The following is a 16,308-nucleotide window of genomic DNA, read 5'->3' as shown; positions in this document are numbered from 1 at the left end:
AAACGGGAGGGAGAGAGAGAGAGCTGCAGCTGCTGGCTCGCCCATTGACCCACAGGTTATACTCACATGCTGCAAAACTGAAATGAAGTATTCTCAATTAAACAGGATTAAAAGTGTAGTGTAAATTTACTACCTCTCTTGAGTGAGAAAATGAATTAAAGGGCATGTGGATGTTCCTTTTAGCTTTTTTTATTCTCAGACATCAGAATACACTACTTGGGTACAGTGGAGGAGCACTGCAAAAAGCCACCTCACAAAAACAAGGAAAAAGCCGAAAAATTAGGTGTATTTTGCTTAAAAATAGCTAATAAATCACAGATTTGCCTCAAAGGGCTTCACAGACTGTACATGGTACGACTCCCTCTGTCCTTAGACCCTCACATCGGCCAGGGAAAAACTCCTTAAAAAACCCTTTTAGCAGAAAGAAAGAAAATTTGTCTTGTCAAGACTTTCCAAAGCAAGTAAAAATATCTATCTTGATTAACCCAAAATACCTTAGAATTAGTGTATTCTAACTTAAAGTGCATTTTTAATGATTCTAATGAAATACATGTGACCTATTTTCTCAATATGTTGAAAAATATTCTTGAAGTATTAATAAGTAAATGCTAGAGCCATCCTCTTGACATAATGATATGCATAGGCATTATATTTCTTGAAACCAGCAAAGACAGACTAAAAACTAGTGAACTTTTCTTGATACAGCTACAAAGATTTCCATCTGGCTGCTTGTTTTAAGTATGTGAAGAGGTAAAATTATGTCAAAGTTATGATTTCTTAGTTTTGCTTGAAATAAGATATTACTTTGAAATAGCAGTTATATAGTTGTAAGTGTTGATGAAACAGCTTTGTAGCTGTTGATATTCTAGTTTCAAGCATGTATTTACTCAGTATAGGTCATAAAATCTCAGTAACAAGCTGTATTCATAACAGGGACCTTCATGAGCCAAATATGAATTCTGTCATTAGACACCTGAAGAGCCCAGTAGTAATAAGTGTTCAATAATTGCATGTGGTTATTTACATATTGATTTGAGTAAAACACCTTTTTTTCTACATGGTTATGCTTTGTGTTTATGTCCAAATGATGAATTTCATGCTTTTATATGAATTTTAAGAAAATTGGTTTTGTCCTTATTTTGCTCTTTTTACATTTTCCCCTCTGTGTCCTTGTGTTGCTCTGCTATATATAAAATCTCTATAAATCCATAATTCCTGTAGCTCTATTGAATCAGCCCAATCGTGGCTAGAAGAGGAAACAACTTAAACATGTCTTTGTGCAGAATAACACAGTTAGAATGACAGAAATCCTTTTCCCAAGTGTCAAAAATGTTGGTACAAACACAAAATGGTCAAAAACAATTACCAAAAAGACACAAAATTACACAAAAAAAAGACACAAAATTACAAAAAGTTTTCTCCACATATTATACATATTGAAATATTGCTATGTTTCCAGCCTCTCCTGTCCTCTCCTCTCTGCTCTGTGTAAACAGCCCCTCCTGAATTTCATGTGTTTAACAGGATCTGGTTAGTGCAAACACTTTATTTTAAATGACACATGTAGAATAAAGAGATTTTGACACAAATATCAACATTTTAAGACCATTTTGGGTCACTTTATAGAATGGAAACATTTGTAACTGATGAGCTGTTCAAGGACCGTCAGAAAGTTAAAACTCTGCAGGCCTAGTCTGTTTTAAAAGTTTCTTTCTATAATAAACAATTTATTTTCTGGTAAGTATCAGAGCATAACGCGTCAAAATTACATAAATATTGTTTGGCTGCTGGTTTTTGAAGCTGTGATACAAACAATTTAGAAAAATATACATATGAGAGACATGTTTAGTTTTTTTTGACGGTGACTTGGGATGCAGAATATCGTGTTTTTGTGACACATAGTGTTGTGTATTAATTTGAAGATGTATTAAAATATCAGACATAAAGCCGTTTAAAAATGCATTACATATGGTTTGACAAACTCAGAAATCTGACCAACAGTCACAGTCTCTTTACAGAAAACTCCTGCTTGATTAAGATATGAGCAGCTCTGAGTTAGAAAATCCCAGTGCACCATTTGAGAACAAGAACAGGAAAGCAAGTGACCTGACACACCAACATTAGGTATAATAGTGACACAAATATGAATACAGAGCAGTTGCTGTTCGAACCAAGGACCTGCTTCATGTATCTTGAATATTGTGTCTGTTTTGTGATACTTGTCAATTAATCCCGCACAGGGCTGCCTTTTAGAAACTCTTGTTGTCTCTTAAGATTTTCAATTACAATAAGCACTCTGACTCTTATTCCTCTTGTGATAGCCGCTACTTCTCCGTCTCCTGCTAAATGTCATGTCATGTCTCCTGACATACTGTGTCCTTGAGAAGGAAACATTGACCTGCAGCCTTCGAGGATTGTAAAAAGACTATTCATGCTGATAATGATAAGAGTGTTCTTTATTGATCCGTGTTCAGAAAGCAGCGCCGCTCCTCCTCCTCCTCCTCCTCCTCCTCCTCCTGCTGTGAATTCACTCTTTGAGTGAGGCTGTTAAAAGTGCTTCATAAATAAATTTGCTTGGATTTAACGTCCCGTATCTCCCGGGCGATAGAGGACTGAATGGAGTCCAAAGTGCTGTGGCGCTCTCTCCCCGTTGATGACAAGATACTGTACGCTCAGATAAGTTCAGGCTGGGAACACGGCCATCAGATCCCCTGTAATAGTGGCTCGTTGATTAAGAGGTCTCCTTGTTACGTAATGTCGCCAGCTGCCAAGATTAAACTGGAGGAGAAGCAGCTCAACTCGGACATTGTCCCGCACGCACAGCCCTATAATTGAGAATCGCTGAAGTCATAGCCATCTGCGTGCGACCTTGAGACAGAAAGTTATTATCAATTTATTTATTTAGGTCTAAATGAGGCTGTGTAAAGGTCACTGACACTGACAGAACTGCACTGTCACGACACGGTTATTCACATTCACTGTATTTATTCAGATTTATATAGTTGAGTCAGTATCACTATTAAGTGCCTTTTGATGTCCTCATCAGAATTGCTCAGTCATCATGAAAATGTAACAAATTAATGAAACTCTGAAGTCTTATTATAAATGGCCAAACATTTTCACACATATCAGTCAATGATGAGTCTCCTAAATGTGTTTCTGACTGAAAAAAGAAACAAAAAGACACAAACTGACTAAAAAAGACACAAAAGACTATAAAAAAGACACAAAATGACTAAATGACTAAAAAAAGACACAAAATGACCAAAAAAGAAACAAATGAGGAGACAAAGTGACCAAACACAGAAGACACAAAATGACTAAAAAAGACACAAAATGACTAAAAAACACACTAAATGACTAAAAAAAGACAAAATTACTGAAAAAGACACAAAATGACTAAAAAAGACACAAAATGACCAAAAAAAGATATAAAATGACTAACAAAGACACAAAATGACCAAAAAAAGACACAAAATGACTAAAAAGGACATAAAATGACTAAAAAAAAATACAAAATGACCAAAAAAGACACAAAATGACTAAAAAAGACACAAAATGACCAAAATAAGACCAAATATACACTCAGATCTGCGGCCGTTTCTATGCTCGTTTGATAACTGTGGGCCATTGAGTCCAGTTGTCTTCATGTGGGATGATGTCAGTCATCAGTAGTAGCCAGTTCATTGCAGTGAGGGCATTTCTTAAGTCTCGACCTCACTGTATAAAATGAGCTGCTGTGACCTCTAGGGTAATCACAGCCTCATGAGCATTCAGAGGATGTGCAGCGTTCGGTAGATTGACAATAAGAGGGTTTCTCAGCAGTTTGTAGAACAGAAGTGCTCGTCATCCAATTGCTGAAAATACAGAAATCTCCAAAATGAACAAAGTTTTTGAACCCAAATCACAGCATGGAATCTTTTATGTTGTTCTAAAGGTCTTTATATATTGATGTAATATTCTGGAGGGTTCTTTCACTGACCATTTTTATCCATTCTCGATATGGATAAAATTGCATTTTTGAGCACCAAATGTGTGTCGTAAATGGTATCAATCCAAACATTTCTGCAACAGATTACGGGACACAGTTGAACATGGACTGGACATTAGAAAGCGTACCCTAATGTTATGTCCCTTTATTCACCATAATAGGCTTCAATAAATAAATAATTATTGCATTAATTCATTTTGATTCGATTTTTTTTTTACCAGAACAACTTGACACACAGTGCTGAGCTTCATCTCAGATTAATCTTCAGGTTTACAGCTTTCAGATGATGTCAACCTCTTCTATGTGGTATTTATTGTCGACCTGCTATCTCCCCCTAAACATCCACTGCCCACAACCACCAAAAAGCTCTTTGAACAATAAGAAGTTAAGAAACCCTCTGACGCTCTCAGGGACACTTTTCCCATCAATTAGTCTTTCTTTAATGGAGGCTGAAACAGTAGTTGCAGAATAAGTATTTACGCTTGTATTTTGTAATTTTCATCACATTATGTGTGTAGCTGAATGTTGTCAAGCGTAACATTTCAACCCTGTCACAGTGAATATATCAATTAATATAAAAACCTTCCTGAAATCTGGAATATATTTGCTAAACAGTACACAGTCAACTTGCTAACTGAGTCATGTTGCTAACTGAAGGTCAATCCATGCTAACTTAAATGCTAAAATTAGCCAAATAAGCAGTGTTGAAAAGTAACTAAGTACATTTATTCTAGTACTGTACTCAGTACAATTTTGAGGTACTTGTGCTTTACTTGAGTATTTCAATTTCATGCAATTTTATACTTCTATTTCACTACATTTTGAGGCAAATATTGTACTTTTTACTCCACTACATTTAGCTGACAGCTTTAGTTACTTTTCGGGTCGAGATCAATATGAAGTAATTAGACATTCTTAAATTAAACCTTGCGAAAATTTAAATCCTGTTCACATAAATGCATTAATAATAATAACAATACAAGAATATATTTAGAATATATAAAACAATCTGAGTGGAGCCATTCTGCATAACAAGTACTTTTACTTTTGATAGCAAGTACATTTTAGTACTTTTTGTACTTTTACTTCGGTAAGTTTTGAATGCAGGACTTTTACTTGTAGTGGAGTAATTTTACAGTGTGGTATTAGTACTTTCACTTAAGTCAGGGATGTGAATACTTCTTCCACCACTGCAAATATGTCCACCCTGCTGTTTGCATGTACATTGTCTGCCTATAGTTAATTAATTTATTTTTTTAAAGTGTAGGAGCTTGACCATCATGCATTTCTAACAGCATAATATCTACTTAACCCTCTGGAGTCCATCTATTTATTGAAAATACACGTTTTATTTACACTAATAACTTTATTTATATATGATATGTAGACAAGCTGAGAAAGCCAGTTGAACGTGCAATTATAGGAGCTTTCACATTTTTAAAATGTGAATTTTCTTTCTACAATGAAAACTATTACTATTTTTAATTTACATGCAAATAGACTGCTTTGTAGTTTAATTATTTCTTATTTTTTTCTGCTGTTTTTGCGTGCAAAAATGGTTTTTTTAAGACACCTGTGTCTTTTGTTTGTATTTTGGGTTTGTGGCAGCTTTATACTTTGTTAATTAAAATAAAATGAAAAAATCTGACTGATAGCCAAGTTTGTGTGGAGGAAAAGGAGCCATGCATGTGATGTAAGAACAGACTGAAAGGTACCTCTCAAAGGTACCTTATGGTGTAATCGACTCAGTTTTGTTATATTTGAATAATTATGAGACGTCAGATAGTTTTTCTCACAGACAACCCTAAGACAGTGTGTTCTCACAAGTGTTATCTTGTTTAGGCTTTGTATCTTTGTAATAGATACGCCCCTGTAAGAACAACACACACACACACACACACACACACACACACACACACACACATTGTGTATCCTATCCTTGGCCTATCCACCAGTGGCGGTTCTACACAGGGGCCTACAGGGGGCCACTGCCCCTGTGAAGGAGCCCTTGGCCCCTGCTTTGGCCCCTGTGTCAAATTAATAATAAAATAAGCAATTTATAATCATGAACGACAGAACAATTATAACCTATTTTTTGTTCAAGCAATATCTTGTTACACACAAAAGAACCCAGAATGTGATCATTTTCACTGTACTGCACTTTCAAAATTAAAAAAAAAGTAATTGTGCACAAAAATGAGTCATTGATGTACAAAAGTAATTGTTATAGTTGGTAAGTCTCATTGCTTCAATCAATGTATTTGTATCTTCCAAATGTACTTAAATGAGAATTTTAGACAAGCTAAAATAAAGGCTTTGAATTCTTAAATATCATCTTCGCCTTTTTTTAATGTGCCCATCTGATGAACCATTGGCCCCCACAGTAAAACTGAACTGTAACTGCTGTCCATGTCATTGGTAACTGACCAATAGGATTCGGTTGCATGTAAGTCTAACTTCTGTAGAAGATTAAATGTGAATTATTACAGAAATCTGGCCTCATTCTGACTGTCTGAGTCCAGCACTGCATAACTTTACCTGTGACCTAAATAAAAGGCCTGCTGCTTTTAGACCAGACTTTTTCTCTGGTGTGTGTTTACTCTTAGGCCCCCAATCTATGCACCTGAGAGATCTTAACAATCTATTCATGTATTTTCTCACAGTGGAAGAAAGCTGATTGGACCAGTTTTCATCATAGGGAAAACTTTTAATTTGCAGTGTTAAAGTAAAATAATCACTGTAACACTGTTGAATTCTGTTTCTCTCTCAATAATCAGTGGAAGAAGAAGTATTCAGATCCCTTATTGCAGTAAAAGTACTAATACCACACTGTGAAATTACTACAAGTAAAAGTCCTGCATTCAAAACTTATTGAAAAGTACAAAAGTAAAAGTACAAAAGTATCAGATAATGTCCCAAAAGTAAAAGTACTCATGATGCAAAATGTTTCATATATTCTAAATATACTACTAGAATATTCATGTAAGTGCTTTAATTTTGTAATGATAGGGCTCATTTTAATAACTTAATGCTTATTAGGTTTAATTAAGTCTAATATCTTTAAATTGATATAGTACAGGACTTGAGATAATGAACTTAGTTACATTCCACCACTTATGATAATAACTTTAAAAATAGGGTTTACAAAGTGCTTTGACAGACAAAGCAAGATCAGAAGGCAAAAGTTAAAACAAAAAATAAAAACAAGATAAAATCAGGGTAAAATTTAAACAAGACAAAGATGCTAAATTGTGGCATCCCTGTAGAAAGTGGGAACAACTCAAAAATGTCTTGTGCAGAATAACACAGTTAATAATTAGAATAAAATATATATCAATATATATTAACATTATTAATATTATATTAACAAAACTTTTCCAAGTGCCCATAAGTGTCACAAATGTTGTAAAAATAGTTTCCACATATTGTACATCTGTGTAAACAGCCTCCTGTGAAAATCCTGCACTCAAAAATCTATTTATCAAAAATAATTAATGGTCCCTTTCAGAGTGTTATATTATTAAAAATGTAATGGTATTGTTTATACTTTATGGGAAATGTTTATCTGCAATGTGACCAGTAACTCCAACTACCAAATAAATCTAGTTGTGGAAAAAAGTAGGAAGTTTTTTCTCTGAGAAGTAGTAAGAAAGTGTTAAAAGTGGTAAATAATAACAGTAAACGGTCCAATTCTGTCAGTTTTATTGTGAAGGGAAAGTGACATATACGTTGTTTTTTTAAATGTATTTTCAACATCTAAAGTTTTTATACAGAAAATAAGTCGACTCAAAGGATTTTTTTTTTCACCACACAACATGTGCGTGCCATCATTTTTATTGTGACACTTCATTTGCTTTCAATATCACAAATTTTTGAAGTTCAACAAAAGTTTTTAGGGGCATGGCTTGGCGTCGGGTACAGGTTCACATCGGTCCACCACGGCCCGGACCTCTCCGATCTGAACTCCGTCGTATGTGCCGGAGATGGAGGTCCACTGTGTCTCTCCGTTGCGGTAGGTGCGGCTGAGGCGAGCCGTGTAGGGGATGTCAGCTTTGATCTTGCGCCCCTCCATCCGGACTCTGCAGGAGTGGTTCGGGGGGACGGTGAGCTCCACGGACACGGAGTGGCTGAGCGCCTCCACCACGGTGGTTCCTCTGGAGAACTGCAGCGTCTTCTCGCCGCTCAGCTCGATGCCGCCGGAGCCGATGAAGGGGATATTAGCTGTGATGCTGCCTGTGATGCCCAGCATGGTGGCCCGGCCAATGTTCCAGGTGGTCTCCACCTCTGTGGTCTTTGAGATGGTGACTGTCTTCGACACACTCTGGCACTCGTTGTTGGTGACCCCGGAGATGCGCATGGTCTCAGGAGGATACTGGAAGATGGCAACATCATCAATGGCATACTTGACGTCGGTGATTTGCTGGGTGTAGGCGTCCCTGTTGATGGCCAGGACCTGGTATGACTTGTACCAATACTCATCGCCTTCCCAAGGCAGAAAGAAGGCTTCAAACTGGGGGACAACCTTCCCGAGACCATACTTGTTCTTCCCAACGTAGATGCCAACACCGGGGCAGGTACGGACTGAATGCTGGGGCACTGAACCGTGGGAACCTTCCTTCCACTCCAGGAACTCAAAGTTGTCTTTGTTGGCCAGGATCTCGAACTCGGGGGCGTAGTACTCACTGTCTCCGTAGGGGTATCGGCAGTAGGGGCCCAGGCTGGGGTTGTAGAAGCCGGCCTCACACTTGTACTTGCAGACGTAGTCGGTGCGCTCGGTGTAGCCGTTGTAGATTGCAACGGCTCCGTTGGGTACCACGCCGTCCCAGGTCAGCCACTGCAGGTTGACGTTATCAGCGAACAAGAAGGAGGAAGGCAGGTCCTGCTGATGCTCCAGGTCAGCAGGACTCAGAGGGGCCTGCACCACATTGTTACCGGTCAGCTCAGGCTCCAGGCCCTCCATCTCTGGGTTCAGTAAGGAAGCTGGAAGATTTAAAACATCTGCGTCATCTACTATTAGCTACTATCAGTATCTGTTTAAGAAATATTACATATATTAAAATGTTGACCTTTTCTGTGCTGTGAGCTCCTCTTTATGATGTCCCGCAGACTGGCTGAGGACAGAGCCAGCAGCCCCAGCAGCAGAAACACTGACAGCTTCATCTGGAGATAAAGCACAACATCAGTTTCAGCCATAAACCTTTCAACTCCAATATTGCGAATGGGATCTCAATTCCAAGTCAGATCTCATTGGAATGGATTTCTTCATGATTTCCAATAGTTTGAACACATAATCACCCTCATCTCAATAAAAAATGTGCCCAAATTATGTGGAACACCATAAATATTTTGTGATTTTGTCTGTTTCCATCTTAAATTTACTGTTGTGGTTCAAAATTCATCATTGTTCCATTTGTCGACCGTATATGTCAAAATGTATGAATACTTTAATAATAAAAATCAGGATTTATCATATGCATATTTGCACATATGGCATCTGCACATTTGCATTTATCATCTTGAATTTTATATGTCAAATTTCTAATTTTAATGTTATTTTTAATGCAACGTAAAAATAATAATAATTAATTAATAATTAATAAGAATGTATAATGACAACAATAACTCAAGAAGAACTAACATTTTTTTGACAAAAACGATTTATTATTATTATTATTATTATTATTATTATTATTATTGTTATTATTTATAATTAGATCCCATTTTACTAAAAATTATTTGGGTTCCAATTTCAGTTATTAAAATTAACAATTATCCTTATGGGTCAATAACAAAGTATGTAGCAGAGCATTCATTTAATTATATTTACTACAATTTAGTATTTAATTTTGATAATTAGATGGTCCTTTTGAATAACCACACAAAGACACCAGGAAACATTTGATGAAACCATGTCACAGCTGTACAAAACAATACTGGAAATACTTAATACTACAATATAACCAATTAATGCAAATTGATAACTAGATTTTAGAATATTGTCACTTTTGATTGTCCTGAGTCTGATTGACTGAAGGAACACAGAGACTGAGCAGCACTCACCCTTACAGTCGCTCCCCACTGAGTCCAGGGCAGCCAGTCACCTGCAGGTTTATATGAACTGGTTTATGGCTCGACCATAAAGCAGACTGTTCACGTTCACTCTGTCTGACAAGACAATAAACTCAAACTGGTGCAGCAGCTTTCTGAGCAGATGTCTGTGTCTTTCTCAGACCATCAGACTTACTTTTTTACCTTGTTTCTATAAGTGGACTTACATTACATTTTGTTTATTTATTGAACAAATTATGAAGACGAGACTTTGGTAGATCTTAATCTATGATTTCTATCAAGATACAATTACTGTCTGAAAGTCTTTCTACTGTAACTATTAAAATCACGACTTAAACCTCTGTAAGGAAACAAGAGCAAGGCATCATCGAAAATTGCATGAGCATTCTCTCCACAAGACACAAGAGAGGTGGCACCGTCCAATTATTATTATTAATATTAAGGTCTCAAACACCAAGTTCAATTCTAAGTGGTGTCTTGACATCCATTACGAGTCATGACAAGTGAGAAGAATAGGTGGGTATCATCAGCACAGAGGGGGAGACCGAAGTCTGAAAATGACGGGCCCTATTTGAATAATAAATGGTTAATTGAGTGCACTTATATAGCGCTTTTTATCCAAATCACTTTACACTACACACTGCTCTCATTCACCCGTTCACACACACATTCATACTGGAGGCTAGCAGGGCACACTGGTGCCACCTGCCTACATTGGGAACACACACCGATGAACACAGCTTCAGGAGCATTTTGGGGTTCAGTATCTTGCTGAAGGATACTTCAACATGTATACACCTAGATACTTATAACTTGGCACCACCTCCACCCCACAGGTATTCACTGGCTGAAGAGGGGGCTTGAACCTGTGGAAATCTATCATTTCCTTAGTCTTTGAAGTGTTCAGTAGGAGATAGTTCTTGTGACTCTCCAGTCACTGAAGGCTTTTATCAGATCCCTATAATCAGATTCCTGTCCATTCCTGATACACGCCACAATAGCAGTGTCGTCCAAGTACTTCTGGATGTGGCAGGATTAAGAGTTGTATTTGAAGTCTGTTGTGTACAGTGTGAACAGGAATGGAGCCAGAACAGTCCCTTGAGGAGCCCCTGTGCTGCTCATTAATGTCCCAGAAACACAGTTCCCCAACCTGACATACTGTGGTCTTCCTGTCAGGTAATCTGTGATCCAGGAGATGAAGGAAAGATCCACTCCCATCTCTGTGAGCGTGTTTTTGAGTATGTTGGGTTGGATGGTGTTGAATGCGCTTGAAAATCAAAGAACATGATTCTCACATAAGCACCAGTTTCCTCCAGATGAGCAAGGGCACAGTGAAGCATGTAGAGGACAGCATTGTTCACTCCCATGTGTTCTTTGTATGCAAACTGCAGGGGGTCGAGTTATTCTTTGACTTCAGCTCTCAGTAGGCGTAGAATCAGCCGCTCCAAGGTCTTCATGATGTGAGAAGTGAGGGCTACTGGTCTGTTGTCATTAAGGTCAGCTGGACATTTTATTTTTGGCACTCGCCCCAACTGTAGACTGAGGTTGAAGATCTTGTGGAGAGGTTGACACGGTTGGGCAGCACAGTCCTTGAGCAGCCTTGGAAACACACCATCTGGACCAGCAGCCTTCCCAGAGCAAAGTCTCTTTCCAGTTCCAACCTCACTCCCATCTCTGTGACAGACAAGGGTGGAGGCTCAGGTGTAAGAGGGGGGGTGGGGGGGTGGGGGGTGGATGCTGCTTTGGAGATGTACACATGTTGAAGAGGAGGAGGAGGAGGAGCAGCAGCAGCATTGGCATTGGGTGAGGCCGTTGTATTGAATCTGTTGAAGAACTGATTAAGTTCATCAGCTCTTTCTACATCACCCGCCACTGGCTGTCTTTTCTTGTTGTTGTAAGCAGAGATGGTGCTGATTCCTAGGCAATAATAGTGTCTTTCCAAGGCCAATATAGTGATAAAGGAGTTAGAATGGACATAAAAGTGCAAGACCGCAAAAAAGCTGTCTCGAGACCAAGACCGGACTCCAGTACCTCAACAGCCTTGCACCTCAACACAACCTATTTTAAGACCAAAGTGATATATTTGTAATGTGCACAACATTGGCTCTGGGTGTGAAATTGACAACTCTGTTAGTCTGAAACCTGGCGTGGAAGTTGTGCTACGTGTCAAGAAATCATTTTAGATTCACTTTGTTTAGACCTAACAACACAAACCAAATAGATTCAAAGAATTTCTGCAGTACATATTTAATGTTGACTGTACACTTTATCAGAATGCAGAAATAAAAAATGCTGAAAAATATACAATATCACAGATTGTTTGAGCAAATGTTGGAGCAATTATCACCTGCACACCAAATTAATCTGACTTTCTAATTGATATTCCATTGGCTTTAACTCCTCCCTGACTTACTCTGCAGGCCAACATCCTGAGCTAGAAATACCTGGAATTAACTCACATTGAATTGCAATCAGTCTTTATAAAACATTTAAAAATGAAGCACATCTTCCAGCACATTGACAACTGTAATCCATGAATTCACATTGTTGGGGAAGATTGGTGGAATAGGGTGCGAATAAGCCAAATATGATCTAGTGGTTAGTTTCCTTTGGAAAAAAGAAACATATCTTCAAAATCAATACATTTATGGACATTTCAGAACTGATAGTGGTTGTGAGAGTGTATCTTTCAAATAATCATGTTTCTGGTTTATAAAGGTGATAAAAGGCTGATCTAAAAGACATCTATTTGAACTTTTCTCTATAATTTACAGCAACCCCGCTGTTGTGTTCATGCTGGTCTCAAAACCCATTATGTAAGGAGTGCAGGATAAGATTCAGGATTATTAACGAGTAAAGAAAAACAGACTGATAAGACAGCATCTTATCAGTAAGTTCCGTCCTCCAAACTATCACACTGTATCAATGATCTTTTTTATATCAGGGACTTATTACACCGCCTGTAAAACAATCTAATAAACGTTGAGAAATCTGCATCAACTCAAACGACCACAATAAAGATTTACTGTGGACCCAAAAACTCCACACTTTAAAAAAATGGTAAAACGTCTGGCAGCAGTAAACAACTGTACATTATTTAACATATAATTCATTTGAAAATATAATATACAGTGAATATCTGTTTTTTTTTTTGAAACATTAATCTAGATTTTTTGTTAACTTTTATATGATGATAAACGGAAACTTTTGCTGCCAGACTATTTAGACTTTCTTCAAAGTATTACTTAGTAAAAAAAAATTACATCAAATTTTAAGTTTTACTATAAGAAAACAAACAGTTGTCTTACTTTCACATTCAACAATATGATGTGCATTTTTTTGAAGAAGAAGAATCTGTAATCTGTAATCTTTTATTAATTTACAGATTTCACCTTCCATTTTATTGTTAATATTTGTGATAAAGGTTTTTTTTATAGTATTTGCACTAAATGTAAAATCCTGTATAATGCAACACATTTCTGGAAAAATAACTTAACATTATATAGGCCTTTTATAATAGATTATGCAACCAGATAGTATGGTGTTTTAAAACTCTCATTGCTCACATTAAAAAGCACCAATAACTGAAATCATATTGAAATATTTATTATATTACTGGTTGCCCACTTGTATTTTTACTACTACTAATGTATTTTTACTTGAAATATTGCATGTTTTACTTGTAACAGAATAATTCTACACTGTGATATTACTACTTTTTCGGATGTCTTAAGTAAAACATCCGAATACTTCTTCCAAGACTTGCCTGCATCTCCATCTCAATCTTCATCATGTAACTCAACAATAAACTAACATTGATTTCTTAGGGGGAAAAAAGGGTGAACTTAATTTCACTTGCTCTTCAAAAAACACAAGCATCATAACACAAGTTTTGAAAATATCATTTGTAAGTGCTTGTAAATGTAAATTGATGCGTGAATAAGCTTTGGTTATGTATTATATTATTTATATGATCCTGTTTAAATACACTGCACTGCTGTATGAGATAATCAGCTGTACGTTTTGATCTTTCACTGCCACCTGCTGGATATCTTAGATATTTCAGCTCTGGCCTTATTTCTTTGACTTTATATTTTGGCTGGTGGCTGGTGATTTGTCTTTTTGGACTTCATCTAGGGACTGTTTCAAGTGGTATAGTATAGACCAGTGGTTCTCAACCTTTTTGAGCTGCGACCCCCAATTTATCATGCATGTTGTCCGCCCCATCTTGTTTTAAGAGTAAATTTCTTATTTTAAACGTTTAACATGCTTATTTCTAGATTTAATAATCTTAATTTAAGAAATCTTGTCAAGTTAATTATCTGTCCATGCAGCAAGATCATTTCCCTCAGATTTAGTGGTTTTATTTCGTTTTAAGACACACCTTTTTTTTCACTGAACAGAATCTTACGCGCACAGTTCAGATCACACAAACTCAGTTGATATGACAAATATTGGAAAAATAATTAGGCAGAAAACAACTAAAAGATCTCCCTGTCTGAAATTATCTAATTTAATTTAAATTTTTTGCATTTATATTTTTTCCAAAATGATTTGGCGACCCCCAGAAATCATCTCGTGACCCCAATTGGGGTCGGGACCCCAAGGTTGAGAAAGGCTGGTATAGACTATACACTTCTCCAATTTGGACGCTTCTGTAGTGGTCAAACCCTGTCTGTGTGTACCAACTCACCGGACAAAGCCAACCGACTGAACACCATATCTCACCCCAATCTACGAACATGGTTTACGCTATGCAATGTTACCGCTGTAAAAGATTATATGAGGGTGAGACAGGCAGAAGTCTAAGAGTAAGAATAAGTGAACACCATCAGGAAGCATGATGAATATCTTTTATACAGACACTTTGTAGAACACAAAATAGAAAAAGTCAGTTATTAGTGTGTAGTGGGGTGAGGGATGCATTGTGTGCAGTTTATGTTGTATGGTCAAACAAACAAATCAAAGATGACCTTAGGTCTGGCTGACCAGGGAAAGAGACCGCTCAATGAGAAAGCCTGGCTTTTAAACCCTTCCTCCCAGGTGCAGACAGCTACCAATCAGCACACAGGATGACAGACAGACAGACAGGTGGCAAATACAAAGGCTGCGTTCAGACTGCAGGCAAATCTGATTCAAATCAGATTCCTACTCAAATCCGATTTTTAGGGCTGACTGTCCACACTATTTTTAGCAAGTGTCCAAATGGGATATGGCTCTGTTCAGACTGGGCCACATTATTGACTGATCTGACAGGTTGCCATAGTAACGGCGTCAGAGCGTCTGATGTCGTCACGGTCATATAATTGAACGATCTGAAGCTACCTCCCAAAGGTGGTTTCGATGCAGTTCGCAAAAATCGGATTTCATATGATTTGTGACTGTTCAGACTTCAAAAGAGCCATCCAGTTCCAATCTGGATGGGCTAAAAATCGGATTTTGGCTGGCAGTCTGAACGCAGATACAAAGAGAAAGCAGAGAGCCTCACCTGTGTCTTTGTGGTCTGATGGCACACCTGGTAGAGTGCATTTCTCATGAACAGGTGGTCTGGGTTCAAATCCAGCTTGGAGCCTTTTTCTGCATGACTGCCCTTTTCACTCTGGACCTCTCCACGATCAATATGGCCAAAAAACACTGAGGACAGAATCTCTCCACAGATAATAATAATCAACACTCAGACTGAACCCACAGCTCGTACTGTTGTTTCTTGTGTTGTATTAATTCTCAAATGTACGTCACTCTGGATTAAAGCTAAATGACATTGTAGAAATGAGGAATTGCAAAATAACTTTAACCAGCAGAGAGCACAATGAAAAAAATAAAAAATAAAATACAATGCATTATATAATATAATGAATGAGAATATATATATATATATATATATAAAATAAAAAATACAATTAAATAAAATACAATATAGAATGTAATAAATAATCCAATAGGAAAGGGAAAAGTGGCCTGGTAATGATCCTGGGTCCACCACAAGAAACAAATAAGGAAAATTATTTTTTCTTTATCCAATTCAATGAAGAAAAAAATATTTTAAATTCAGATTAAAATCCAAATCAGTGAAAATAAATAAATAAAATAATAATAATGGTAATAATAATAATATTAAAAATAATTATTGAAAAAAATATATCCACAAAAATATCAGGTTAAAAATCCAAATGAAAAATATTATTTTAAAATTCATATTGTTGATGTTTGGACACAAAATATTTAGATAAACAGAAAACAGACAGGGG

At 37.0% G+C, this 16,308-nt stretch overlaps 1 protein-coding gene across 1 annotated transcript; it reads right to left on the bottom strand.

Moving 5' to 3' along the window:
- Positions 1-7,883: 7,883 nt before the first annotated feature.
- LOC131974940 (natterin-3-like) lies at positions 7,884-14,781 on the bottom strand. Its single transcript, XM_059337450.1, has 4 exons — positions 14,746-14,781; positions 14,148-14,159; positions 9,058-9,151; positions 7,884-8,971 (listed from the first exon to the last, which is right to left on the bottom strand). Exons 1-4 carry the CDS (start codon positions 14,779-14,781, stop codon positions 7,884-7,886), a joined length of 1,230 nt encoding a protein of 409 aa, XP_059193433.1.
- Positions 14,782-16,308: the final 1,527 nt, after the last annotated feature.

The sequence above is a fragment of the Centropristis striata genome, chromosome 7 (assembly GCF_030273125.1).
Source record: "Centropristis striata isolate RG_2023a ecotype Rhode Island chromosome 7, C.striata_1.0, whole genome shotgun sequence".
NCBI lineage: Eukaryota > Metazoa > Chordata > Actinopteri > Perciformes > Serranidae > Centropristis > Centropristis striata.
Note: the sequence above shows the minus strand (reverse complement) of the source record. Positions and strands in the feature narration are given on the sequence as shown.